We start from the raw sequence: 25,903 nt of genomic DNA on the forward strand, positions 1-25,903 counted from the left end.
AACAGAGCTGTAACAAAAATACAGCATGTTTTATTGTTGTTCAGCGTGTGCTACAGCATAGCTTGTGTTCACTGAAACAAAATGCATCAGTAGTGTTCATTGTACGCATCGATAGGTTGGATGACCATCTGGGCATGTAGTTTGTGCCACATACCAGTCCACAACACTACAGTATGCAGCTGAAATAACAATGGTGTATGGACATGGTGAAGGTAATCTGCTTTTTATGGGATGATGAGCAACCGTTTATGAAACTGCAGATATTTAGTATCATACTGAATGCGGGACACACATAATTCCACACATATATGCACACAGAATATCTCAATAATTAATTCCACCATTAATTCTCCAAACAGTTCTTAATCATAGACATGCACTCTACAACCACTCTCACAGGTATGCTTTAGTCAATACAGGGCAGACATAATAAATTATTTGTAAACTAACACTCGGATAACATTTACACTGACATAATAGCTTAGTACCAAAAAATATGGAAGACAACTCTCATTTATAGGTTTAGAGTCCATAAGAAAAAGCTATTTTAGTGCAAATTACAAATTGAGGGATTGTCCCTCGGAGGTTTAGGACGTGCTGCAGAGGCTTAAGATTTGTTTCAGTTAGCTAAAAGGAATCCTGAGATAAAGCAACTGCCAATAATAACAACCTGTAAATCAACACAACCATTCTTAGGAAATACTTTTCAGACATTAGACCTCAGCCACCAAACAGCGACAGAGCTCACAAACCAGTCCTCACTTATGACAGCCGAGGGGTTTCTTGAACCAACTGTGGTTTGCACTCATCTGTGCTCTAAAAGGACTACAGATACACAGCCTGGCCTTGATATCTGTTGCTTGACACAATCTGCTCATTAAATGCAACTTCTGAGGAGGCACCATACAGGTAAGAACAGAAAACCCAAACATAATGTGAATCTTCTGTTTACATTTAGTTTTAACCTTACAGATCTGATCTTGGTTTATAAAATTAAATAGACTTCTGAGAGGATATACATGATGACATCATTGGTTTGAGTGTGACAGCTCCAGCTGAAAAACGTTGGTCAAAAGTTGAGAAATGCGAAGGCTGACGCCGGCTGCCTGCTATCAGGTGTGACTGAATTGCAAACTGCGGGAGCGTAGTCACTGGTTTTACTGGTGCTGAGGCTGTTATGCACAGTTAGGTTCTCCCTCAAGCTGTCGTCCATCATGTCCGTCTCTGCCTGGGACGTTTCTCTTTTATACAGGGGCCTCCCCTTCATCACCAGCTCCATTCCGCTGAAGAGGGACAGCCTGCTTAGACAGGGCTGCTCGCTCTGCGGCTCAGCTGGAGGGGAAGAGCTCCTGTCTGTGGTTGGCTCTGATTCTTCAGCAATCAATTCAACCTCAGCAGTCCTGACTGGCTCTACCTGGTTTTGCACTAACTCTTGCTGAATGTGAGAAAGTTTCCCCTCATCCTCGTTGCCCATCAGCTCCCCCGAGGAGTCTCTCTGGGCCACGGCCAGACTAGAAGGGGAGGATGGGTGATTTGGTGATTGGGTGACACCTGTGGGTAAGATGTCAGGCTGGGAATTGAGATTGGTGTTGTCAGCAGAGTGGGATAGTAGTAAGGGGTCTGAGTGAGGAGATGTTGGAAGCTGATTGGTTGCCTGATGGCTGCTGTTCATCATATCCTGTCTGGGTCCACCCATTAGAGCCTCAAACTGTCTCAGGATCTGGTGAGAGGAGATAAAAACAAAAAAACCCTCTTTTAGCGCATTATCTAGTTCCGTCCTATCAGCGTTCACCATGTGTAGCTTTCTCTTTATGACTCTCTTACCTTGGAGGCTTTGTTGGCCACAGGTCCTGGAGCGCCCTCACTCAGCTGCCGGAGCCTTCGTTGTGTAACACCAAACATTTGTTCCAGAGAGAGGAGGTCAGAGGTCATGAGGCATGAGACAGCACACAGTGCCCTCTGCACGATTGCAGGAAAACAAAAGATATGCATATTAGGGCTGCACAAAATCATGAAGGAAACCTGGATCATCAGTGAATGCGAACCATCATTACCATTTTAACAGTGTGGGAGGATTCTTGAAGCTTGCTTGAGAGCAACTCCAGTACGACCTCACAGTTGAGAATGGAGCATCTGGCAGATAAAAGAAGACAGAAATCAGGCCACACTAGTCCAAAAGATTTAAAAGAAATAGACAAATAATTTAGTCCATAAAAGAGGATCAGAGCGAACGGCTGTCTCTCAGTCTGATTTTAGATGCACTGACTCTTTGATGAAGTGCTGACTCTCCTCTCTGGACAGGAAAACTCTGGATCCTTCAGTCAGTCTGTTGATTAGAGCCATCTCCTGGCCACAGTCCCCCAACTGCAAAGCTTCCACCCTGCAGACGACACAGTGTATGAGACAGAAATGACAACGATGTGGAGAAAGTGAGAATTAGTGGGCTTTATCTTATGCTAGCACTGCCGCTCACCGTTCCGACAGGTCCCCACTGCTCTCTCTGCTGGCCCCCGACTGGCTCCCGGTACCAGCCGACTTGCTGCCCACGGAGGCCCTGCTGTTAGCTGCGATATCCTGAGAAGAGTTGTGAGAGGAGCTGTTGCCGCTGTCCGTCTCTTCCCAGCCCCCTCCTACCTGGCCTGGGCACCGCTGGGTCACTGCTGTGGTGAACACACGTGGTGGTTCCAGGTGTCAAAATGAACATTTATATCACTGATACATAGACAGCTGATCAATGACTCATACACTGCATGTGCAGATGTGTTTGACTTTCAGGCCTTCTACTTAGAAACCAATGCCTGCATTTCCTCACCACAACAATGTCTCACCTTTTGGTCTGCGAGCAGACAGGTTATAGGCACACGCAGGCACGGCCACCTCTATAGGTGCAGACGGCGCAACTACGGGCCGGTAATGGTTGTCATGGAGACGGATGCCCTGGTGCTCAGTGGGGGGAAGGACAGCACTGGCCACCACCTCTGCAGCTTTCTGGATCTTATCCAGTAGTGAGTCGCTGCCTGCTGTGGAGCAGAGGCACAGACAGAAATGTACACAAAAGATAAGCTTGATTGGATTTGTGTTTGTGTGTGTGTGTGTGTGTGTAGTGGTGTGTGACTCACCTGTCGCCTGCTTGCCCGGACTGTATCCAAAGCCCTGCATTCCCGACCTGTGGGAAGTTCCTGAGCCCATACCTGGACAGAAAGACAAAGCAGACCTATTGTATTCAGTGCTTTCAGTTCAGAATATATGAAGAACCTGATGTAATGGATTAAAATGGTCATTCAGGCTCCTTACAGACACAGCAGGAATGGGTTCTGACAGTGTTTATTTGTTATTCTTAAATCAAGTGTTTGTGATTACTCACCCATTGTTGGGGGAGCTAGACTGAGCGGTGAGATGCCACTTTTTGCAGGAAAAGCATCTGTGAAAAGCAACCTGGCCACTTCCTGCAAGTAGAAAAAGTAAGAATTGATCGTGTTTGGTACTTTTTACGGACTGACATGAAGATATAATACAACCTGTGTCTCACCTGAGCTGTATTTCTCACTTTCTGGTACAATGCGGTGCCATGAATAGGATCAGGAGGACCACTATAAACTTTATGAGAAAAACATCAAAGAGAGAGTAATTACTCAGGCGAAGGAGCGGCCACTGAGTGATGAGAGTTAAACGGAGATTTTAAAAAGTGGCCAGTGACTAACCTGACGCTTGCTGGATGAAGGTGGAGTTCCTTCTGAGTTCTGTGAGGAAATGGTTTGAGCCATGACCGCAAAGATGGACAAAGATCTTCAGCACCTGAAACACCAGAAGCATGAGCAGAACCTTGAGTAAGTCAATCAGGAAAGGGAGGAAAGTCGTAAACAGGGCTGCACTACACCGCTCCATGTCATTGTTTCATATTACAGACAGAAAATTGAACAGTAATTCTGCTCTCACCTTGAGCTTGACGTGACAAGACTCTACCTGCAGCCTCTCCAGAAGGTACTCCAACAAACACTGACCACAACCTGAAGACTCATGGGAGATTTCTACAGTGTGATGATGGTTAAGGATATTATAATGATGTAACAGACTCAGTGTGTCTCATCTGGGCAATGTGAGTATTGATTTGTTAGCACATCAGAAGACAAAAAACTGTGAGATATACTTTCTTGGGTTCTTACATATAAATATATATCTATATCTATATGACTTCTGTTATCCATTTGAGATTTACATTTAATCATTTACAAAAGGGTGTGTACAAAAGGAGATGTGTGACTGAGCTTTGCTATGTGGTGTATTGATGACTAATGGATTAATGGACCCTTTGATCCAATAATGTTCACAGTAACACCCTTACATTCTCTCTTAATATGATAATAAACTTAAAAAGTGTAGATTACAGATGACATGTTGAACCATTCAGCAGCTGTCAGCTAACGTGAAATCAAATTATTTACACTTATCATGTGAGCCAAAGGATACTTCCAATCTCTTGGAAAAGGTAGCCGGGACAGGGGTTTTCATCATCTGTTGTAGCCTTCATCAGAGTCGGGACCTTTAGTTGGTGGAAAAGGTAATGGTTTAAACAGTGTGATCCTAAATAACAAGCTCAAAGCTGACAGTGTTGTGTTTCTTGACAACAGCCCACAGCCCACTGACTAACGAGGACAGATATGACATGGACACAAACTTGGCATTAACACCGGGGTCTGGTTATGAGCGTTAGTTTTGCACAGCAGGCTGTTTATATAAGTGTTGTGCCTGTCTGACGCAAGTCTGCTACCTGTAAACTTCAACCAAACAAGCTGTTGGCACGACTGAAAAATGACTTAAAGTCAATTACCAAAATTCTTCATGCTATTAGCTAGCAGGCTATTAGCAAGCTAGTGGTGGCACAACTTAACAGATTTAAACTGCCACGTTAACGTGCGTCATATTCGCCATGCTCCGTTCAGCTGTTCAGGCTTTTCGCCACAAGTAATTTCTGTAAGTAAACAGGACTTACTTTCTGAAGGAAAGCTAATCGTTCCATAAATGTTGCCATGATTTTGCAATCCTTGCTGCTGGTTACTCATCTTCCACCGAATGGTACGGGGAGGGGCGGGGCTCAAGGTGACAGCTAGCCAATCATGGAACAGCAAACAGCAAACCTAAAGTCTATTGGCGTTCTCGGTCGAAAACCAGCGAATCAACGCCAAGAAAGAGAGCGCTGACACTTTGATTGACAGGGAAATTAACGAATCACAATATCGAATATTCTGCTGGCCGTTTCCTTGATGACAGGGTCAACAACATGGCGCTCTCCATGGGATGCAAAGACTCTCCGTCAGCCGGTTGATGTGTTTTTCTCATTTAAATGCTTTTTAAGTTTGCTGGTACGTTTGATACATTTCTGAGTTATCGGTTCGTCTCTATCGTGCTCGTCAGTTGACTTAAAAACCCAAAGGTTCCCTGTTTGCGCCTGAACAGCAGCCATGTCTGGGTCAAATGTCTGGAGCCGCAGTCGAGACAGAATGAGACTTTTCCCTGAACTTTTCGCACAGTGCACAGCAGAGGTATGTAATGTAATGTAGGCACTGACAAACGAGACCTTAGCGAGGGTTTAGCTCTGGGTGGAAAGGCTAGGCTTTACTGTCCTGACTCAATACAGGACTGCACAGTGAAATGCAGTTACCTCTCTACGGTACACCAACAGATATTCTATGAATAGCACGAAAACAATCATTTAGAGAGAAGATAATATGTGTAATATAAGATATAGTGGTAGAGTACAGCAACAATGAAGAATACTACGCACATTATGCAAAGAAACTGGGTTGGTGTGCAACAAAAACAAACCTAAGAGTGCCTACAATAGAAAATAGAAAAAAAAAAAATCTTCATTTTATATGTGAAAATGTGTAACAGCTTAATTTGAATGGTAGCCTACTTTGTGTTCCTTTGTTTAATGGCAGCCTGTGTGTGATTCAGGCTGCAGCATATGGGAAGTGTGTAGCAGGCACCACAACAGGCAGACAGGAGCTGAGGAAGGACTTGTGCGCCAAGGAGTTTGAAGCCCTGAAGACCTGCTTTATAAGTGCAGTAAGTGACAGTCAGTAATCTTAATGTAGTGGTGATGGATGGTCATCGCTCATAATTTCTTCATTTCTTTATTACAGGCGAAGAGAAAAGCCAAATGAATGGAAACTGTCCTGTCCTTTGTTAGAGCGGATCAACCTCACCCGTTCGGTGTTCTGGGAGAAGACACGGAGGTCCAAATGTTTATAGACTTGTGATGCTGGGAGCTTATTGTTTTATCTCAGCAGTACCGTGGCACAGTAAATGAATGTATGGCGTTGTTGAAATGGAGACTGCATGTTGTTGCACATGAGAAAGTCTCCCACATTCTTTAATATGAAAGACTGATACAATTCTGTAATATACAGAGGTGAATAAATCATTGTTGATATCGTGTCTGTATTGTCTAGACACAGACCAACAGCCACTGATGTAATACAGATGTTTTTATTTATTCTTATCAGTCAAATGTACAGAAATACAAAGCACATAGAAAAATAGTCATAAAAAAGCCTCTTGTACAAAGCAAAGGTCCAGCATGTGTAGAAGTGCCAACTGATAGAGGAAAAGTTGGATTACTAAGAAACACTACAAATATAGTCCACATTTCCTTTGAATTTCCTCAACACATTGTACAAATCTTATTTTCTCAATTACTGTAACATTTACAGTAAAAGATCCAGTGGAAGGAAATAGACCACAAAATGAGAAACTGCCACATTTTATCTTGATCAAATATCACTACTGCAGCAAATGGCTTGAAAGGCACTAATAAATCAACGAGGAAGAGATACTGAAGATGGAATGATTAGTGACTGGGGTGATGGATCCAAATGATTTGGATCAAGCTGCTCTATTGTCCAGATTATCAAACAGTAAGGCTACACTATATACCTGGTAGCTGCAGCATGAGGCTGGATTCAGTCACTTCTATTTGAAAGTATAGTGAAAACAACACTTACCAGGGTGCCTGAACCCATGTTACATCCAGTATGTGGTACTTAAACATTGATCACACAACAAATTTACAATATTTACATCTCAAAGTAACAGATGAACACAAACAAACCGACCAGAACTTAAAGAAAAAATCAGCACAGGAGACAATAAAGCACAAACACAGATCTGACAGAGAGGAAGACTCCTCAAAGCTGCTGAATGAAAGGAGCTAAGGTGACTCAAATACAAATATGTATATATATATATATTCACCCTGTCGTAACACTCCATAGAATGGTATTTGCATAGATTTATATACACTTCAACAGCAACCTCTTCGAAAATCTTCCTCTAAAGTCAAAAATAAGTTAATATTTACATACACTTTGCTTTTTAATATAGACTTTGGGTTATATCCAGAGTGCACAGTATCAAGGAAAAGAAAATGTTCCTCTTAGTCCATAACATTTTAAAGGCAAGAAAGAACGTAAGGCAACGATGTGGTCCACAGTAATCGAGGTTTGCTGCAGGTGCACCTTATGTGCTGAACTTGCTGTCCAATCTGTGTGAGTCTGATGTGTGTTATTTCGCCCCCTCATCCTCTGAGACCTGTTTAATCTGCCGTGAGTGCACCATTGCCCCGGCCAGCAGCTGCTCCTCCAGGGCCGCGTGCAGGTCTGAGCCCCCCAGTTCCAGCAGGGGCTCCAGCCCCGGCACCCCCCTGGGTGCCCCAGCCTCCTCTGGGGGCCCTCCAGCCTCTCTGGCTCCCACTGCCCGGCGCCTCCGCCTTAGATCCATCTCTCCCTGGTCCCTGGCCTTCTCGTGGGAGCCCTGGGGGTGAGCCTTGGCTTTGACGGCCCCATCTTCCACATCTTCTCTGGGGTCCGCCTGAGCAGCAACTTTCTCTTTGAGGTCTCGTCCTCCTTTCTTCAAAGCTTCACCATCTTCACTCTGACCCCCCTGTGCAGCTTTTCCAGCGTTTCTGGCTTCTCCGTCTCGCTCCAGCTGGGCCAGCCGCTCCCGAGCCTCCTCCGCCTTCTTCTCTTTCTTCGCTTTCTCAAGTATTTCATTGTCTGCTTTCTGGATCTCCTGCTGAAGCCTCTCTTCTGCAGCTTTCTCCAGTGCGAGTTTCTCTTTTACCACTCTCTCTTTCTCCAGCTCCTGGGCCAGCTTCTCTCTTCTCTCCCTTTCCAGTCGCTCTTTTTCCACCCTTGCTTGCACTTCTTTCTCTATTCTCTCTTTCTCCAACTCCTGCTCTTTGGCCAGCTTTTCTTTTCTCTCTCTTTCAAGATGTTCTTTTTCCAATCTTGCCTGCACTTCTTTCTCTATCCTCTCTCTTTCCTTTTCTAACTCCTGTTCTCTGGCCATCTTTTCCTTTATCTCCCTCTCGAGCTGTTCTTTTTCCAGTCTTGCCTGGACCTCTTTCTCTATGAGTTCTTTTTTGAGATTTTCAATTTTCTCTTTTTCCTTATCCAGGTTTCTTTCTTCACCTTTGAGTTGAGCTACCTGATTGTTTTCAGGTGCAGGCTGACGGTCATCAGGTCTTTTCTTTCCCAGTGGCACTCCCCTCGCGCCCAGCTCACTCTGCTTATGGGCTTCTCCTCCTGGTGCATTGGGCTCATCCTCCTTGTAGGCTGCTTGAACAGCTATTTTAGGAGCCCCGTTCTCTGCGGCCTTTTCCCCGGCCTGAGCCTGATTCTGGGCGATAGCGTGAGGCTCTGCCACTCCACCCTGTGGAGCTCCAGCAACCACCTCTGGCTGCTTCATGTCTGAGGCGAGGCCAGACTCTTTGGGCTTTGCTGCTCCACCTTCCATCACCTCTACGTGCTCCTGGATGCCTTTCTCTGCGTCCCCTTCAGCGGCCCCTTTAAGTTATAAATACATTTAGTTCTTAAACTGAACAGCACCACCTATGATATCTGTGCTCTTTGCCAAACATCACATCTGCAAAACATTATGTGCATACGCACCAGCAGGTTGTTTTTGGTGGATTTCCTTGTGTTGTTCTTCTATGACAGCCAGTAGTTTCTCCTGCTGGTCAAGAAGTCTCTTCTGTTGCTCTTGCTGCTGTTTGATCACCTGCAGTAGCACGGCGTGGTCGAGCTGGCCCTCTACATGACAGAAACGTTGAATTAAAATAAGTCATAACGTTCTCTGACAGCAGCGCATTAGTTGAGAAGCTTAGTTAGGCTGATGTAGGGCCAGTCTCTAGGTGAGAGGGAGGGGAAATAGACAATATTTCACTAAGGCTGACACTTTAGCCTTAAACATAAACTGGAACGGGCAGCTGGAGACACACAAACTATGTTAGGGGGCAAGGTGAGTGGGTGGATTCTACACTGGCACATTATTCAGTTATATGATAAAACATAAATTAATGCACTCTGTGCACATGTAAATATCCGTTAATTTGGATAAATGGCCGACTGTGTGAATGACAGAGCGGCAGACCGAGATAAAGAGAGGAGGCAAGAGGGAATTCATACCTGCAACCAGCTTTTTAATCACTGTGATAGGAGTCCGGCAGAGAAAGAGAGAAAAAAAAGGGTAAAGATGGAGAAGGAGAGAGAGGGCAAGGGTAAACAGAACAAGAAGGTCAACAAAAGCCAAAAAATGACTGCATAGTGTATCAAGCCAGGTCAAGAAGTAGGAGAAAGAAATGGATCTGAATATGGCTGCTGTGCTTTACACCACTTGTACCGTCAAAAAAATAAGGCACAATAAGCAAGAGCAGACCACAGAGGTTAGATTACGTACGATAAAACCAGTAAACTGAGATGGGGAAAAGAGGGGCATAAACAGCGTGCAGCAGACCACTGCAACTTTGTTACATTATAGCCAATTAGAGTAAAAACCCACCTTCATTAATCATTTCCACTAAGTGTTACACTTGTATTCTTTATACCCCTTTTTAGCAACCTGCCTCAGTCTCTTGTATTTTATTGCCTACATTTTCAAAAATACCTTTTAGGTACTCCTGTAGGGCCTTCACTACAGTGTACACAAAGCTGGAAAATGCAATTGAAGCTGCCCCCCCCCACACACACACACACACACACTTGGGGCTAACCAGGAAAAAAGTTATATGCTGGGTCAAAGGTGCATTGCATTCTGGTCAATGTAGGCTCGTGTCAGTGGAAAAGCAGGCATCCCTCTCCTACATGAAATTTTTGCTGTATGATTGTCGACAGTTTGGTACAAAATGTGTATCAACTCTAAGTTGGCTAAACAAAAATATGCAGCTTGTTTTAAAGTGCTGCCAAGTAAATATCCAGAGACTGTTAACTCGTGTCTATAACCCTGGAAGTTTTTCACTCCACGTACCTTCCAACTTCTCGTCTGCTGTATCTTTGCTGTCTACAGCTGGAACGTCGTCTCCAGCAGGACGATGATCTCCTTCAGGAGCCGGAGCTGAAAGATTACCAGTATCACCAGGTTACTGTTGCACTGTTGCATTTTCCACCCAACTGTCTTAAACTACAGTTATACACGAACAGCGACATATACTCACGTCTCCCTGCAGCATCAGGAGCCTTGACCACATTATCAACCACAGCTGCATTTCCTGCAACAGGATCAAGCCTCTCGCCTTTCTTTAGCGGGGGGACGTCCTGCTTTTTGCCTGCTTCTGCCATCGGCTTCTCCAGCACCTCATTGGACAGGACTTCGCCTCCCCCCAAATCCACATCCTCTTTCCTCACAACAGCCTCTGGTTTCCCCTCAACCTTGTCCTCCTTTTTGTCCTGGACCTCCACAACGTGCCCTATACCTTGCTCGTCTTGTTGTTTGTGTTCTTCCGCTCCTCCTCCTGCAGGAGGAGGTACAGGTTGTTTCTTGTCCTCCTCCAGCTCTGCGTTGTTCTTTCTTGTATCTACCATGACCTTATCATGAGGGATGGGTGGTTCATGGCGATGGGCCTCCCCCTCGGGCACCGCGACACCTGAGTAAAAAGACAAAACATCACCAATTCGACACTGTTCATTTAAGTGCGACTTAAGATTTGAGTCCTGGTTGAGTTTCCTTACCGGCATCAGGGCGGTCCAACTGCACCTCTTCCTCCTTCTTCCTCTCAGGTAGCTCCACTGGTCCTTTAATCTGGGGGGGCTCAGCCTGGTCCCTCTCTACGGGTTGTACCACCTCCACAGCTGGAAGCTTAGGTTTTTCTATCTCCACTGGCTTCTTGTTTGGAGGATTGTCTATATGCGACACACACAACACAATGCATTACATCAGAGACCTTTGTGCTCCCTGTTAAGGCACAGTTAATGGCTGAGTAAATAAGCCCTTTAGCAATAGATTCATACAACCATAAAAATAAAGTTTTCATGCTTGGCTATTTTTTACTCTTGTTTAGTACTGCTGCTGGTGGGCTTTTTATTTGCTCTTGCTGCAATTTCTCACACAGACAGTGTGCACAGTCACTCTGAAAAATATGGGGCATATTACTGCGACTAAATTAAGAAACCATAAATTTGACACCTCATTTATTCCATTATTTTTTCTTGTCCAAGAAAGGTAAAACGATTGTATTCTAGTGCATTACTATTTAACACCAGCCCTGACGTGTACTCTTTATTTTCTTGTACAGTTGTGTTTATAGCAGACATTAACTGCTGCCATTAAAATAAATGAACACCTCCACATATCTCCCATCAGCTGTGCGCAATGGTTCACTCAGCTGTAATTGATTTGGAGCTGACCATTTCTAATGAGTCGATCCACTAGGTGGCAGCAAATACTGACAATGTAAAAACGGGCACAACTGGTGCCACTGAACAGATGAGCAGGAGAGAGACAAGAAGAGAGAGGGAGATGAATTCAAATTGAAAGTGACACACAGGAAACATGTATGGAGGTCGAACCACGGGGGGTTTCACCTGGAGCGACAATATGAGGAGAGTTCAAACTAAAAGAAATGCGTAAACACAAAGATGGAGAAAAGCTTTACTGGTGAATAGGTGAGGAAACCATGCTATTAAAGAACCACGTGGCAAAGAGAGGAAGTGAAACTAGAAGCCCCTCTTGTTTCACTCTAAAACTGAGAACATTAAATCGAAGGGTTTCTCCGTCTCTGCCCTCCCCGAACGCACATCGCACCCTTCCCTTTTACACAGCTACAGCTTGCAGGCATTTTATAGCTGCCACAGGAGATATGGGGGGAGACGTGGGTGTAGACAAATGTATTTTTTGGGGGGGGGGAGGGATGGCAGGAGAAATGAACAGAGGTAGAGGGTTGGAGAGAAATTACTCGAGTTTGAAGGGCATCACTCGCGCTCCATCAATGTCAAGCACCCGGCGCTGCTCTCAGATATTATCAAGAGGTTATCTCCTCACCCTGTCTGTCTGTCTATCAGTCACTCTGTCTCCATCTTTTCTTCTCACGCAGATAAAAGAAACCTTTTTCTGCTGCGGCTTTGTGCTTTTCTTTTAATCTCACTGGCCTTTGCTACTTTCCTCGGATTCTCTTTACGTTGCTGTTTTAGGGCACTGCCATCCACGACTTTGAAAATAACACAAGAAATAAAAATGAAATGTCTCTCGTGCATGAAATAATTACATGCAGCAGTGCTGTCCACTCTCAGACACTGCAGACAACCCTGGCTCCGGTCCGTTGAGGTAAATGTTTCCATGGCTCATTAGTAAACCACTTTAATCTACATTCCATCAAGTAGATAAGTGATTGCCTGCTGTTGGTGCATGTCATGATCTTTACCGTGCAGTTCAGAGAGGTCCGGTAGCACCAGGTTGTTCTTGTCAGGTGCTGGAGGGGGAGGGGCTTGAACCCTGGTGCCCGGGCTCCTGGCTGAAATTGAGAGGGTGGTAAAGGTGCTGATCAGCAGGATGCCCAGACCCACCCAAAGCACCAGCTATGGGACAGAGAAAGAGAGGAAGAGCACAACAGGTCAGAAACAGAGAATTGTTCTCACTGAGCAGATGTTTAGGAGCAGGCTTATTCTATGTAACCTGAGAGATGATGCCATTCTTCTGGATCTTTCTGTAGATGAGAGCAGGGCAAATGAAGCAGATGAGGCTGCCCATGGTGGCTCCAGTCAGACCCAGAATGGTTTCCACTTAAGAGAGAAAAGGGGAAGAAAAACACAGGGGTTATCTTGTGATTCAGGGCATATTAGAGGGTAGTAATGAACTGTTGAAATAATGATTAAAAAATGAATGGATAAACGGGTGAAATGGTTGGGAACCACTGCTGTAGAGCTCACTGGGCAAACCATGGCACCAACACAGCCGGAGTTAAGGGGGTTTGTGCTCCGCTGAGCGCATTGTTCCACATCTATTCTGTTAAAATACCTTAAAGTTATTCTGCTTTATCACCACCTCCACTCATACCTGCCTCTGCCATTCATAACCGGCACCCGTCCAGCTCCAGGCGCCCACCCATGGCAGCCTGTTTCTGGCAGCAGCAAACCCTGGCCCCACCCCTGTCTCTGTGGACCGGGCCGGCTGGGCGTCGGGCCTGGAAACCCATCGTTCATCCAGAGGACGGACACCATATTGTCTCCCTCAGATTTAGTGTCCATTCTCCCCAGGGTCCTTACCTCCCTTCTCCTCAGTCTATTAGTCTGATTAGATACACAAAGAGCCAGCCAAACCCGCTGTGTGTGTCTTTGTGTGTGTGTGTCCAGCCAATCAAAAGTTTAACAAACAGCCACCATATAAAAGGATGAATAAAACATAAACTCATGCTAACCTTTACATCTCTACCATTTTGGAGCCGTTTGTGAGTGGGACGGAGAGACTCTAAGAACCTGATAGAGAGCCAATATTGGTGCGTACATGAATGTGTGTGTGTGTGAGTGTGTGTGTGTGTGATTGTGAGAGTGAGAGTTGGAGAGAATAATAGCCCTATCTTCCCGTCTGCCCGTCTAAAAAGAGATAAAAGTTAGGGCCCTGATTTAAGGACTGTGTTAGAGTGTGACAGTCACTGACTCGTAAAGTCACATTCACACACGTCGTAAAGCTCCCCAGCTACTACGCCCACATAAAGGGACACATGCACCTTAATGACCTCCAGTCAGTGAGCTGTACACATACGCACACACATACAATTTCAATTTCAGTCCATTCAATCTAAGCCTGATTGTTCACACACACACACATGGGATGTACCATTGGGGATGAGAATGCCTCCCAGCATGGTGCCAAACACAATGCAGAGAGTGATCATTTTGAAGCGAAGAGGAGGCATGTATCCCCCGGCAGCAAACGTCCCATCCTTCTGCTGTAAGGAGGAAACAAAGAGTAAGACGGGGATAGATGACCAGACTAAATAAATAAACAAAAACAATCTCAAATCAAATGACTGGATTTTCCATTAGGTTTGAGTGTCTTGGGTAGCTTGTACTACTTAGTGTTTTCGCTACTTTGTTGTGACCACACTGATCACCGTCATCATACTGCCAACAGCCTGTACGACTGGTCTGATTTTCACCAAAAACACAAGCAGGACTTCCTCTTTCCCTGGAAAAGCTGATAAAAGGTTACGAAAGGTGCAGTTTGAAACTTCAGAAAATGATAGAATATTCTCTGAAAAACTTTAAATACTGTACATGCCACAGGTCTTTCTAAACTATGAAACAAACGGTGCGTGTCAGAGGATTTTTACAAGTCAGATGTGTTTATGGGCACTGCAATGTCTGGATATGATAAAAATTCAATTGACGTCACAGCTGAGTTCCACAAAAAGTGTTTCCAGGGGGGTTTGTTTACGTGGAGCAACATGTTTCTGCTTTTATTACTGTCAAACTGCATTACAGAGAGGATGGGAGTACTGCTTCCACAATAATAAGGCTGCCAGTAGTACTGTATGTTACATTTAAATTCAATTATTTGAAAGGAACAAGAAATATGCAGGACTGTGTGCTACAAGGGGGCTGTTGTTACACATGTTTTTCATGCATCAGGCACAAGCAGGTTTTGAACTTGTATCCCAGCCTTCAAACATTTCGCAAGCCCCATACAGCAATTTTATCAACAGCATTTTAACTCACCTGCTGCTCAAAAAGCATGGTGTTGATGGCCTGGCGGCAGGGCAGGATCATCATGGGGAATCCGACGGCCACAGACATCATGAAGCCCACGCGGATCATCTCTGTCACCAGGTTGGACGGGAAGTTCATCAGCACGTTGCCTGCGATGTTCTCCGTGAAACTGACGTAGCCAAAGAACCCCACCTGGTTCAGGGAGAGGTGGAGGGGAGGCAAAAAGAGTCATTATGGAGTAGAATACGTTTTTTAAGGATGAGGGTTAAGTTGTTGACTGTTTCCTTACAGATTCTTTTTATGCCTTATTTCTTTCTAAAAGGAAGTGTGTGTTTAGAGTTTAAAAGAGTTTAACAGAGACCAGATTTACCAGTGATAAAAACATAAAGGATTTGATCTGATTTCTCACAAGAAAGGGCATCATTCAAATATTTTTTAGGCACTGATTTGTTTGGAAGAGATCGGGACAAGTAGGTACCCTGTGATATCACAAAATGACCCGGTTTCCATGTGCCAGCAGTGATAGTGTCTGGGTGGTGGTGGTGGTGTGTTTCCACTCACAGTGATGTAGAAGATGGTAACCACGTTGAGGGCCGAGGTGAAGATGGTGCTCATGCGTTTGACAGACGGCTCGTCCAGGCTGTCGTAGGTTGGCAGCACCTGCCTGTGAGAGACAAGTAGCCCAACAACAACACACTCCGCATGCTGCATGACACAAGACCACATGGGAACTGTTGTGCATTCATGTGCTGTCTGGACTACAAACAGATACACAACTTTTGCTATGGGACATGGCACTCAGCTCAAACAGCTGACAACACGCAACATATGACAGACAGTCTATATATCTACTGACTTCAAATGTTGTGCTGGACACTGCTCTGTAGAGTTCTTTAATGTGCAGCCGTGTAGGGGCCCATTTGTGCCACACAGTAGTAAAACTATACGTCTCTCTCCACATGCCCTTGTCAGCATTCAAGTCAGACAAGTGATTATCATTTTGTCATTAAAGTTTAAATAACGTAAGACAATCACCAGTAACACATCAAATTTAGATTTGCATTGAAGGCAGATTTACTGTTTAGCTGATGGAAATTTTCAGATTGTTTCCATTGTTTGATAATGAATGTAGTTCACCACCATCTTCTGAAAAACTTGCTCTAAATGAATCTCTTCAGAAGTCAAACAAGCAAATCAAAATATGAGGCGCAGCTTGCTAAATTACTTTGCTTTGAGATACTAAAATGCCACAATGGCTTAAACCTCCTGCTGGAGTGTAAGATGGCATCGATCTACAGGTGATAAGAAACAAAGCAGCCTGCCTCGACCAATAACAAATTCTCTGCAACAGCTGAGAAAGATGTACTTAAATTCTTTTATTTATATATATATATCTATTTAGTGTGAATAATTAGCATTTCTTAAATGTAATCATCGAGTGATGAATTTGTCCTGTGATTTATCAGTTGACAATTACCTGAAAAAAATGGGCCCCCAAACTCATACACCCAGATATTTAGACACTTCTAAGTCTGGACATCTACATACAAGTTGTGTGTCTATGAGTACATCTGACATGCACATGAATGCAATACATTTTTCAGCACGGAAGCATTTTTCAGTGGGATTTTGAACAATATCAGTAAAATAATATAATATTATATACAACAATGTGTCCAATCATTTTTTAAATACTGTCTTGGCAGTGGGGGTGAAGTGTATAGGAAGTGTTTGTCTATATATGAGTGTGTGCGTGTATGTGCGTGACACAGAATGGGTGACAGTAGTCAAGGCTGGCTTGTCCGTCCGTCCGTCCGTCTGTAAACCCAGGTATCTCTCTCTATCATTTTCTGTTCTGTGCTATCAGAGAGTGTGGCGGCGTGGGAAGGGAGGGGGCCATCTGCACATTAACCAGTGAATTTACAGGCTTTATATATAACAGCGAGTGCCTGGCAGGTTTTAGAGCATTGTAAACTTTCCTGGCAGACTCTTTGTGCTTCGCCTCCTCTCTTTGTCTCTCTGCTTCATATATATATGTGAAAGGAAGCAACAGAGAGAAGAAATGAGAGAGGGAGCAAGAAAAACCATAACTTTCTCTGCCTCTCGTTCTCTCTTTGCCTGTCTCTCTTTCACACACTCTGGTTTTATGAGCAAGCGCTGTCCCGCGGTGCTATTCCTTGACGCTTGTTTAATCCGCAAACCAGTAAATCTCATAGCCAAGGTTAAATAAAACGACATATTGTAAGTGGGGAGCTAAGGCATCTAATGGTCACTCAATAGTCCAGAATCAGAGGCTAATGTGTTTTTGCTTTAACGCTGCCCTTAAATGGAGGAAATATGACGGAGAAGGTCCTCAACGCAAATGTGGGGAAGTGTGTATGCGTGTTGGGAGGGCTGTAGATAATATCATTAACTTGGAGTTGAAAGCCTGCTGACAGTAGCATCACAGAGGGACATTTTCGCTGCACGTGTTTGTCTTATGTCCCTCTATTATGAGCTAACTGCTCCTCGCTATTCAAAAAGTGCAGCCAAATAACAACAGGGCCAGCTCCCATCCCGTCATAATGGTGATGTTAAGTAATGTTTTAACTGAAAGTAAACACATTTCATGAACGTAATAAAAATCCAATGTGCTGAGAGCTGTTTAATCAGCCTGTGAATACATCAGTGTGTGTCTGTAAGATGGCGGCGGTCCAATGTGTTGATTAGTGGTTTGGCTTAAGCTGCCTGCCGCCTAACGGAGCGCTCGCCTCGCTCGGCCTGACCACAGGCCAAGAAATCACCCTGCCAAATATCACTCAGCACTGCTTGTGGGAACTGACGCACAAAACACACATACATAAACACACACAAGCGCGCGCTTTCTTCGTCTTCTAACATGCGCACACCTCACTTGCTAATGAACGCCACGGCCATACAGTAATGTTATGTTGGCTTTGTGCGATTACATTAATTAAAGTCTCGTTTCGGTCTCAAGGCTACAGTCACCCACTCCTGCCACTTACCTCACTCTCTCTCACACAAACAAACCCGTATAGTACCACCACCCAAACATCTGGCTCCTAATGACCTCACCATTACAGCCCCTGCATCCCTCCCCAGCGCTACCTTCAAATCAAAGATGAGGCTTCGTATACTCAGATCCCACTAGACCTTCACACGTTACCCTTCACCCACTCAACTCACTGCAAACCCAGTGCAAGCACTAAAGCGTAGAGGACAGAACAAAAGAGGCAGTGACAGAGCATGCAGATGGATGAAAATGGAGAAGTGGATGAATACAGTGAGAGCTGTGAGAAGTGACATGTAGCAGTGTGATCTCTGCAGTCAATGTGGGGAACGTTAATGGATTGCCAAGACTGGTGTGAAAATCCTCTTACTACTTGGCAAAAAAAAGATCTCAATGTATGTAGAGTATTTGCACTAACGAGGTTCGCATCCATGTATCTTTTGAAAATGTAAAAATTGAGATCACAAATCTAATTGGACAGAAAGTTCACCAAAAAGTTTTCATTCTCCCATTTTTTTTCGCTAACACTTAAGTGCTCGTCTAAATGTAATGCATTCGGGAAATTTTGACTTGCAGCTAGTTCTTTTTTACATTTACATTTAAAAGTCACTCGACGACTGAGTGGCGCCGCTTTCACCAAATGTTCGACGGCTGAATTGAGTTTCATTCTTGTCACATCAGGAAAAAACAAAAGCAGCAGTGTGAACAACAAGCAGTTTACATCACGGGTTAATTCCAGAGAGGGCAGACCAAACGGTAGAGCAGAAACAGATGAGCTGACTGTAAGAAGCAAAATAAGCAGCCTCCCTTTGTGACTAGAAATCCCTAAACCAGCACCTCACCTCCACCACAGATTTATGTGTCATTGTGCTCGCTCCAAACCCTCCACTGTGGTGTTAAGGAAAGATTGCAAGTATACATGCACTAATTTTAACGTTTGCTCAGTTTCTACATGCATTAATGAAAGATCTAATTCGCTGTGCTGCTGCAGGAGTCAGACAGTGGAAAGACCCGCCGTTTGAGCATCTACCCACCGCATGATTTTAGGACTACTGTCAGATTTTCCTCTGAGTCTCACTCTCTCAGTCTTGTTTGACATTATTTTTGTTGCATAGTCCTGTGGGGGCGGGAGGAGTACTTACGACTGACAGGCGAAGGCCATCCCACAGATGGGGAGACAGCGAAACACACCCTCCCAGCGCACCACATTGACCTGCCCTAGCCACCAGCCGCTGAGCAGCCCGTGTTTGAACGAGGACAGCACCATCTGAGGGGGAAGGAGGGGGGGAGGGGTTACGGCCCGAACCAGATGAAGACAAGTGAGGGAAGAGCACGAGGAAGGGGACGCGGGGGGAGGGGGAGGCTGCACCCATGCTGACGGCTCACAGACTGATAATATAAGTAATGAATGAGGAGAGAAAACCAGAGAAAATGAAGAGAAGGGAAGAAAGAAAGAGACATGACAAGAAACCCCATACTGAACAAAAAACCTGTCAAAGCTTTAAAAAAAAAAACGGTAATGAAGGTGACACGAAATGAATAAAAGTGAAATCATAAATTTGCTAAAAAATAGACAATTTACCTCACAGGTTTTCGATCAGCATGTGTTTCTTATGTCTTGCTCCTTTAATTACCTGATCAAGTCCCAAAGGACCAACAGAATACTCCAAAACCCTCCATCCGCCCACACCCAGACCGAGGGTGCTCACCCTGGGTGTGGGGTGGTAAGGGCAGAAAAGATTAAACTTTCGCTTCAGTATGTTGCACTTCTCTGCCTTATTACTACTGCCACCAAGCACACACACACAGACACACTCACAGAGCTCAAATGGCTCAGACCAAACCCGAATTAAAAAGGTGAAAAATGGGGATGATTGATAGGCGTGGGCGGAAGATTTGGGTAAATGGGATGGGGAGGGAGGGGTTAAGGAGCGTAAAGTTGCAGGGGAAACATCGGGCTTCCTTCACTCTCCACCCCCCCCACTGCCCTTACGGTGGTGTTATTTCGGGGGTGGTTTCCGTGGTTTACTTACGGGTGACAGCAGAAGGTTGTGGCGATAATGGGCAGGCACTGAATGACGCCCTTGAAGCGCCACAGGTGAACCCGCTCCACCCAGGAGCCCGAGATTATGCCGTAGCGCAGAGACGACAACACTATCTACAGCACCAGCAGCGGGAAACAGCAGTGGGACAGAGGGGAGCAAACAGAGGGTGCACAAGGAGGAGAGTGAGGGAGAGCAGGGGGGGCACGAGGGAAAAAGAGGAAGAGAGAGAAGTAAAGTGGTACAATAAGCAGAAACGAACAGAGGGGGGAAACGAAGGGTAGGATGAAAGGAGGGAGGGAAGGAGATACGTCACTGTTAGAGGGTTAGGGGTCTGGACTGGGCCAGGCCTGGATCTGAAGCCAGACATACACCATACCTCCGGGTTATCGCCATGCTATGGAACTCTAAGTCACATCGCACACAGAGAGACTGTAAACAGCAGTGAGAAGATTGTGGAAGCAGCACTACAGGTCAGTAAAAACAGAAGCACACACAAACTCTGTGTGTGCATTTAAAGAGTAAATGAGCTGAATCACATGAGGCAGAAAACGACTGTCGGACAGTCAGCGAGGCCCTAAGATGCACAGTGGAAAGAAAATGTATCTTTCAAATCAGAAAGAAGGAAAAAAATGCTGTGAACGAGTAATAACGGTTTTATGTTAGAAAGTCCCCTGCTTGAACATTAGTGGTTGGAAAGTAGCCAGAAGTGCAGCATGACTCAAATGTTTCAAAGAAAGATGCAACGCCAACATCATCAAAGGGTTGAGAAAGGGCTACAGCACATGAATAAAAAAATCTGAGTTAAGTCTCACGTTTCAAATACCCGAAGGTTGGTATTAATCTCAGAAATTAAACAGCAACCAGTTGCCATAGTCGTGTTGCGGGGAATATTATGCAGATTTTGGATGAGAGAGTAAAAGCGTCTCTCCTACAAGAAAATCAAGTTAAAAAAAATACAGGTAAAATGCCAAATGCAAGTCTGGAAGAGGTCTGAAATATATAAATCTGACAACAGATGAGTAAACATAGATAATTCCCTAAAGTTGCAATGGCTTGTGATTTAGTAGAGCTCCATACCTGACCTCCATTTACTTTGCACTTAAAAGGCTTAAAATGTCTCTAGTGGCCATTTCCAAGAGGTGCCTCTTTTTCCCAAGGGAAGCCTTTGCTTGAGCCTCTACAGAGCAGGGCAGCAATTGTTTTCTGCCTGATGTGATTCACTGTGAATGTGGTCTTTAAAAAGGAGGAGCAAGACAATATTTTGCTGGTAAGGAAGGACATAGTTCCGTACGATGGAGAAAATAAGGAGGAATTATCACAGAATACATCAAAATAACATTTATCCAAACAGTTTTCTGAAAATCAAGTTAAAACAGAGAGGAAGCACGGTGAACTATGTAGCCAGTTATATATGATCTAACTGATACTTAGACTATCACTGCACTTCATGTGACCTGTTGAGGTCTAAAACTGTACAGCTAACTTAACAAAAGCATTTCATCTTTTTCAAGGGCAGCTCAACATCGCGCAACTTGATTGCCAAGCTTTAAAAACAAAGCAAAAATGCGTTTCCACAAAAGTCTGTTGAGGTGTGCATTTAGCTGTGTGTGCGTGTGTCCGCTGGCTCACCGTAAACATGAAGAAGGTGTAGAACATGAGGGCCATGGCGGAGAAAGACTGGATGGAGGACATCATGTTCCTCTGCAGACTCAGAGGGAGGACGATGAAGAGTGACACGGCGAACAGCAGCAGCACGCGAAAGCTGAAGGTCACCTTCAGAGGACAGCGTGACAGGATGATACCACATTATTTCTGGAGTATTTACTTAGAGACTTGGTTTTACTTATTGGTCAATGTTTCCATTACAACATTTATCACAACTATTCACTGTTTCGGTTGCTTAAGAGTAAATGGGAATGCAGAAGAGAGCAGTGGCAAGAAAAGGTATGATTTGATCATTGTAGTGTTCAGAAATTATCTGAGAGATAAATATAGCAAGTAGTGATGTCAGACCTGTAAACCTAACAGCTGAGCAAAGAAATTTGATCCCAGATCAGCTATCACGACGTAGAAGGCAATACAGGTCCCCAACATCAAACCGATCATACTGCAGGTGGAGTGAGAGAGAGAGAGAGAGAGAGAGAGAGAGAGAGAGAGAGAGGGGACAGTTGATATAATATTCATATATTTTATTTTATTTTTTTTTACATCTATGAAAATTATTTGTCGAGAATCAAATATAATGTACACTTCACATACAGCAGTTAATTATTAATAAGACTTGCCTCGTTTCCACAAGTGTTTTTCCAGGTTTCCCGTAAGCGTGGAAGGCTGCAGAGAAACAAAAAATTACATCAGTGTGAACAACATGTGGACCAACAGATGGCAACCAACAGATTTCTGTTTTACTAACACCTCTGATCAAACCACCATATGTAAGCTTATCTAGCATTCCCAACGCACTGGTTATACTGTGTGCTACAGTACAGTAGCTTAAACTTAAAATCTGCTAGATTCTTGTTTATCGTCACTGTAAATAGTGATGTGGTTTAAGCAACAGTTTAACAGCAGCTTACAGAAAAATGTCACTCATCACTATTTGAACTCACCCAATCCAGCGTAGGTCCTTCTTTTTGTGTTGCTCGCTGTGTGGACCAGGAACATGCATGACTTGTGGGTCATCCACGAACAGAAGAACAACAGCAGAGTTCCCAACACAATCCCACACTGTAAGAGGACAGAGGAACACTTAAAACACACAACAGGTGTACCTGCATCCACGGAGCTGGACTAAAATCTGGTCATTTTAATGAAATATAAATGCAAAACAATGTCCTTAAATTATACAAGTGGCCTTGAATAAGTCTTGATGCCTACCACACTAGCTTGACTACATTTAGCCCTTGAATTACAATACCAGTTCAAGTAGGGAACAAATTTGCCAGTTTTATCTTAAGTAGGCTCAAAACATAACGGTCTATGGAGAGGAAAAGTCTCCGAAAGATTATGCACACACTTCATGATGTAACAAAAGAATGGATGGCTTCAGGATACCCAGCACATAAAATATATTGGCACATGTTCAATCCACCCGGAAGACTTTTACAAATCAGTTAAATCTATGGCAGAAAACGGAACAAATGGCTGTGATAAACGCGTGATAAAACACCAACAGAGCCACATGGCCATAGACCAGTCACAAGTGATGCAATCTGAGACGCAAACGCAGAGGCAGTGAGGCAGGAAGTGAGCCGAAATGCTTGACAAGAGATAATTTCCTGAGCTCATACTGTGATGACAATGATACTTTAGGAACTCCTCCTTATTTCTATTTTCCACAGGGAGGTTGGAGGGCATCGCCTTGCCCTACAGTAAAGGGCACGACAGTGTGTTCAAAGTATTCAATGAGGAGAGCTAAGAGACTCTTTATGCTGTATCACAACAGGTGGAGATGCTGTTTCTGTTCAACCAAACGTCCATTGATCTTATGAGGAAGTTGCCAGGTTATAAACACACACAGTCACTCATTAAGCAAATTTCCCTTCACACTGAACTGAACACACCAGAATGTAGCACACTGTCTCACCATCAAGCTGAAGGTTGCAATGATCCGTTTTTAATGAAAGATGTTGATTCAACAACTTCATGGTAACTTTAGGGAGGTTCTAGTTTGTGATGCTGTCGAATTATGTTGTGTTATACTGTGTTATAAGTGTTTTAAAAATATTTCCCATTGCCTTTTTCTGTCACTGAGGTCTGACTATTGATACGCCTGTCTGTAAAATTCAATGTTATTTGAAATAACTACGTCCAACTAAAGCATGTTAATTTGTTCTTCATGTGTGACACTACTACTACTATGTACATTTCCTCTATTTAGCTATATGGTCCCTATTATTTACTTGAGTATTTCCATCTTACTATTCTATTATCATTATCAAAGATAACTACCCACCAGTATATAATGCAGCTAAGCCTTGACAAATGTCTTTATGGTAGCATTATATAACACTGACATGGGCAGTTCTGCAGTTCTGCATGATAACAAGTTTCGTATGAGTACTTTTTGCTGATAATTCTTCTGTTGTGGTAAAAAAAAAATTAAAATTTAAAGCAGGACTTTTACCGCCACCTTTACTTTTTTTCCACCGCCGCACGGAATCAAAATAAAAGCTCGTGTTTCCGGGAAGGATCTTGCTGCAGCACCTGCACGACCGCAGGTGACCCACCTGTTTGAAGCAGAAGGGCATGGTGAGCACGCTGACCCCGACGATGCTGTTCACCACGTTCATGATGAGACCCCAGTTGGACGCCGTCATTTTGAAGCGCCTGCTGCCCGGATCGCCCCTCGGTAAGAAAACGTTAAACAACACGGACGCAGCCTCTCGCTGGAGGCTGAACCGCGGGCTGCTGTCTGGGCGAAAGCGGGAAATCGGGGCTGAAATCCGGGTGTGTTTTTCTGACTCCTCCGCCGATCAGTGACGTGGCGCTCTGGGAAAAAAACACACAAACACACACATCCGAGTTTGACATTTAACACACTTGAACCTTTAATCGTTTTGTAAAATCCCCACAAACCAAACCCTAACGTACATATAAAATACATTAAAATGACTTTGTGAAGATTACAGCTTTTAGCTAGCAAGCTAACGTAGCCCTTAATAGTTTCATTAACTCACCTTTGAGAGTGACTTCCGCGCCCACCGCCTCGCTGTCCTGTTTACGTTATCATCGGTAGATTCGTGGCATTAAACGGCCATTTATCGCTGAAACTTTGCGGCTTCGTGTGTGTTTGTGTGGAGAAGCTACAGGTTTACGGAAGCTGGACATAAAGATGATAATGACAGAGCTGGCTGTTTTTTTTTCTGAACGCGTATCCAGGAAGTGTGGACTTCAGTCGAGGAGGTAAGAGAAGACAACACGGCCCGCTGGCTTCATCACTCCTCAGAGACTCGGACGCCCCCCAGTGGCCACATCACAGACGTGCATGTGGTGCCACTGGAAATAACGTTACTTTACGGTCTCCCAGTGTTTTTTCATGGTGTAAACATTTCTTAGAAACTTCGCGTTGTTGTACTTTACTTCAGTATTTCTTGAATCCAACCTCTGCTTCACTACATTGCAATTCTTTACTCTGCTACATTTATTTAACAGCTATAGCTACAAGTGCTTTTCAGAGTAAGATAAACATATGGTGAGCTTTTAAAGTTCAATGAATTAAGTTTAAACCAGTGGATTTTGACTTTTTACCTCTTACTGAAAACAGTGTCTACTCTGGGTCACATTTCAGAAGTCTGTGAGTTGTTGTCACTTTCACCAAACTTCCCCTCAAACTTTTAGGTGGTTTCTTTTAGATGTCACTGCTCAAATGTTCTACAAAATACATACCGTAAGTAGCATTTAATAATCATCCCATAACCTCTAAGAAATTTCTTTTTAATATTTTCAGCACATTTTTACAATAATACTTCTGCACTTTTTTTTTTTTTTTTTTTTACTTGTAATTGAGTATTGTTACATTATTCAGTTCCTACTTGCACCAAACAAAAGGACCAAACTAGTACTTCCGCCACTGACAAGCTCTGTAATCATAACAATACCAGCAGACATGCTTGAATCCTGTTTTTCCAGATTCCTCAGAGATTCCCCTCAGGAAAGGGAAACAGGCAACAGAGGGATGTAAGGGCTAAAGGTGTGAGGGGGAACAAAAAAAAGACCAAAACAGAACAGGCCAATGGTGGATGACGTCAGAGAAAATGGTCAGCCCGAGCACCTGAAACGTTGCTGGCAGTAGCCGGGTTTATTTCCGTCAGTCAAAGCGCCTGCCCGGTGCCCTCTCTGATAGATGGCTATTGTGTTGTTTGACCAGG

The 25,903-nt window shown here is 44.1% G+C and overlaps 3 protein-coding genes across 3 annotated transcripts; 1 reads left to right on the forward strand and 2 right to left on the reverse strand.

Moving 5' to 3' along the window:
* Nucleotides 1–25: 25 nt before the first annotated feature.
* tepsin (TEPSIN adaptor related protein complex 4 accessory protein) lies at nt 26–5,073 on the reverse strand. Its single transcript, XM_070851679.1, has 13 exons — nt 4,991–5,073; nt 4,468–4,540; nt 3,937–4,028; nt 3,702–3,795; nt 3,530–3,597; nt 3,365–3,446; nt 3,120–3,191; nt 2,829–3,020; nt 2,474–2,660; nt 2,267–2,380; nt 2,055–2,133; nt 1,825–1,959; nt 26–1,720 (listed from the first exon to the last, which is right to left on the reverse strand). The coding sequence occupies exons 1-13, from the start codon at nt 5,027–5,029 to the stop codon at nt 1,070–1,072; spliced, it is 1,878 nt and encodes a 625-aa protein (XP_070707780.1). The 5' UTR covers nt 5,030–5,073; the 3' UTR covers nt 26–1,069.
* A 191-nt stretch (nt 5,074–5,264) lies between these two features.
* ndufaf8 (NADH:ubiquinone oxidoreductase complex assembly factor 8) lies at nt 5,265–6,469 on the forward strand. Its single transcript, XM_070851420.1, has 3 exons — nt 5,265–5,540; nt 5,956–6,066; nt 6,144–6,469. Exons 1-3 carry the CDS (start codon nt 5,460–5,462, stop codon nt 6,162–6,164), a joined length of 213 nt encoding a protein of 70 aa, XP_070707521.1. The 5' UTR covers nt 5,265–5,459; the 3' UTR covers nt 6,165–6,469.
* Nucleotides 6,470–6,491: 22 nt separating this feature from the next.
* On the reverse strand, nt 6,492–24,890 carry slc38a10 (solute carrier family 38 member 10). Its single transcript, XM_070851421.1, has 18 exons — nt 24,713–24,890; nt 24,263–24,524; nt 22,643–22,760; nt 22,319–22,364; nt 22,047–22,140; nt 21,663–21,806; nt 20,022–20,146; nt 15,540–15,642; nt 14,988–15,170; nt 14,107–14,218; nt 12,946–13,052; nt 12,695–12,848; nt 11,007–11,177; nt 10,493–10,921; nt 10,306–10,392; nt 9,468–9,488; nt 8,952–9,092; nt 6,492–8,846 (listed from the first exon to the last, which is right to left on the reverse strand). The coding sequence occupies exons 2-18, from the start codon at nt 24,350–24,352 to the stop codon at nt 7,564–7,566; spliced, it is 3,408 nt and encodes a 1,135-aa protein (XP_070707522.1). The 5' UTR covers nt 24,353–24,524; nt 24,713–24,890; the 3' UTR covers nt 6,492–7,563.
* Between the last annotated feature and the right edge of the window lie 1,013 nt (nt 24,891–25,903).

This window comes from Pempheris klunzingeri, chromosome 20, assembly GCF_042242105.1.
Source record: "Pempheris klunzingeri isolate RE-2024b chromosome 20, fPemKlu1.hap1, whole genome shotgun sequence".
Taxonomy (NCBI): Eukaryota; Metazoa; Chordata; class Actinopteri; order Acropomatiformes; family Pempheridae; genus Pempheris; species Pempheris klunzingeri.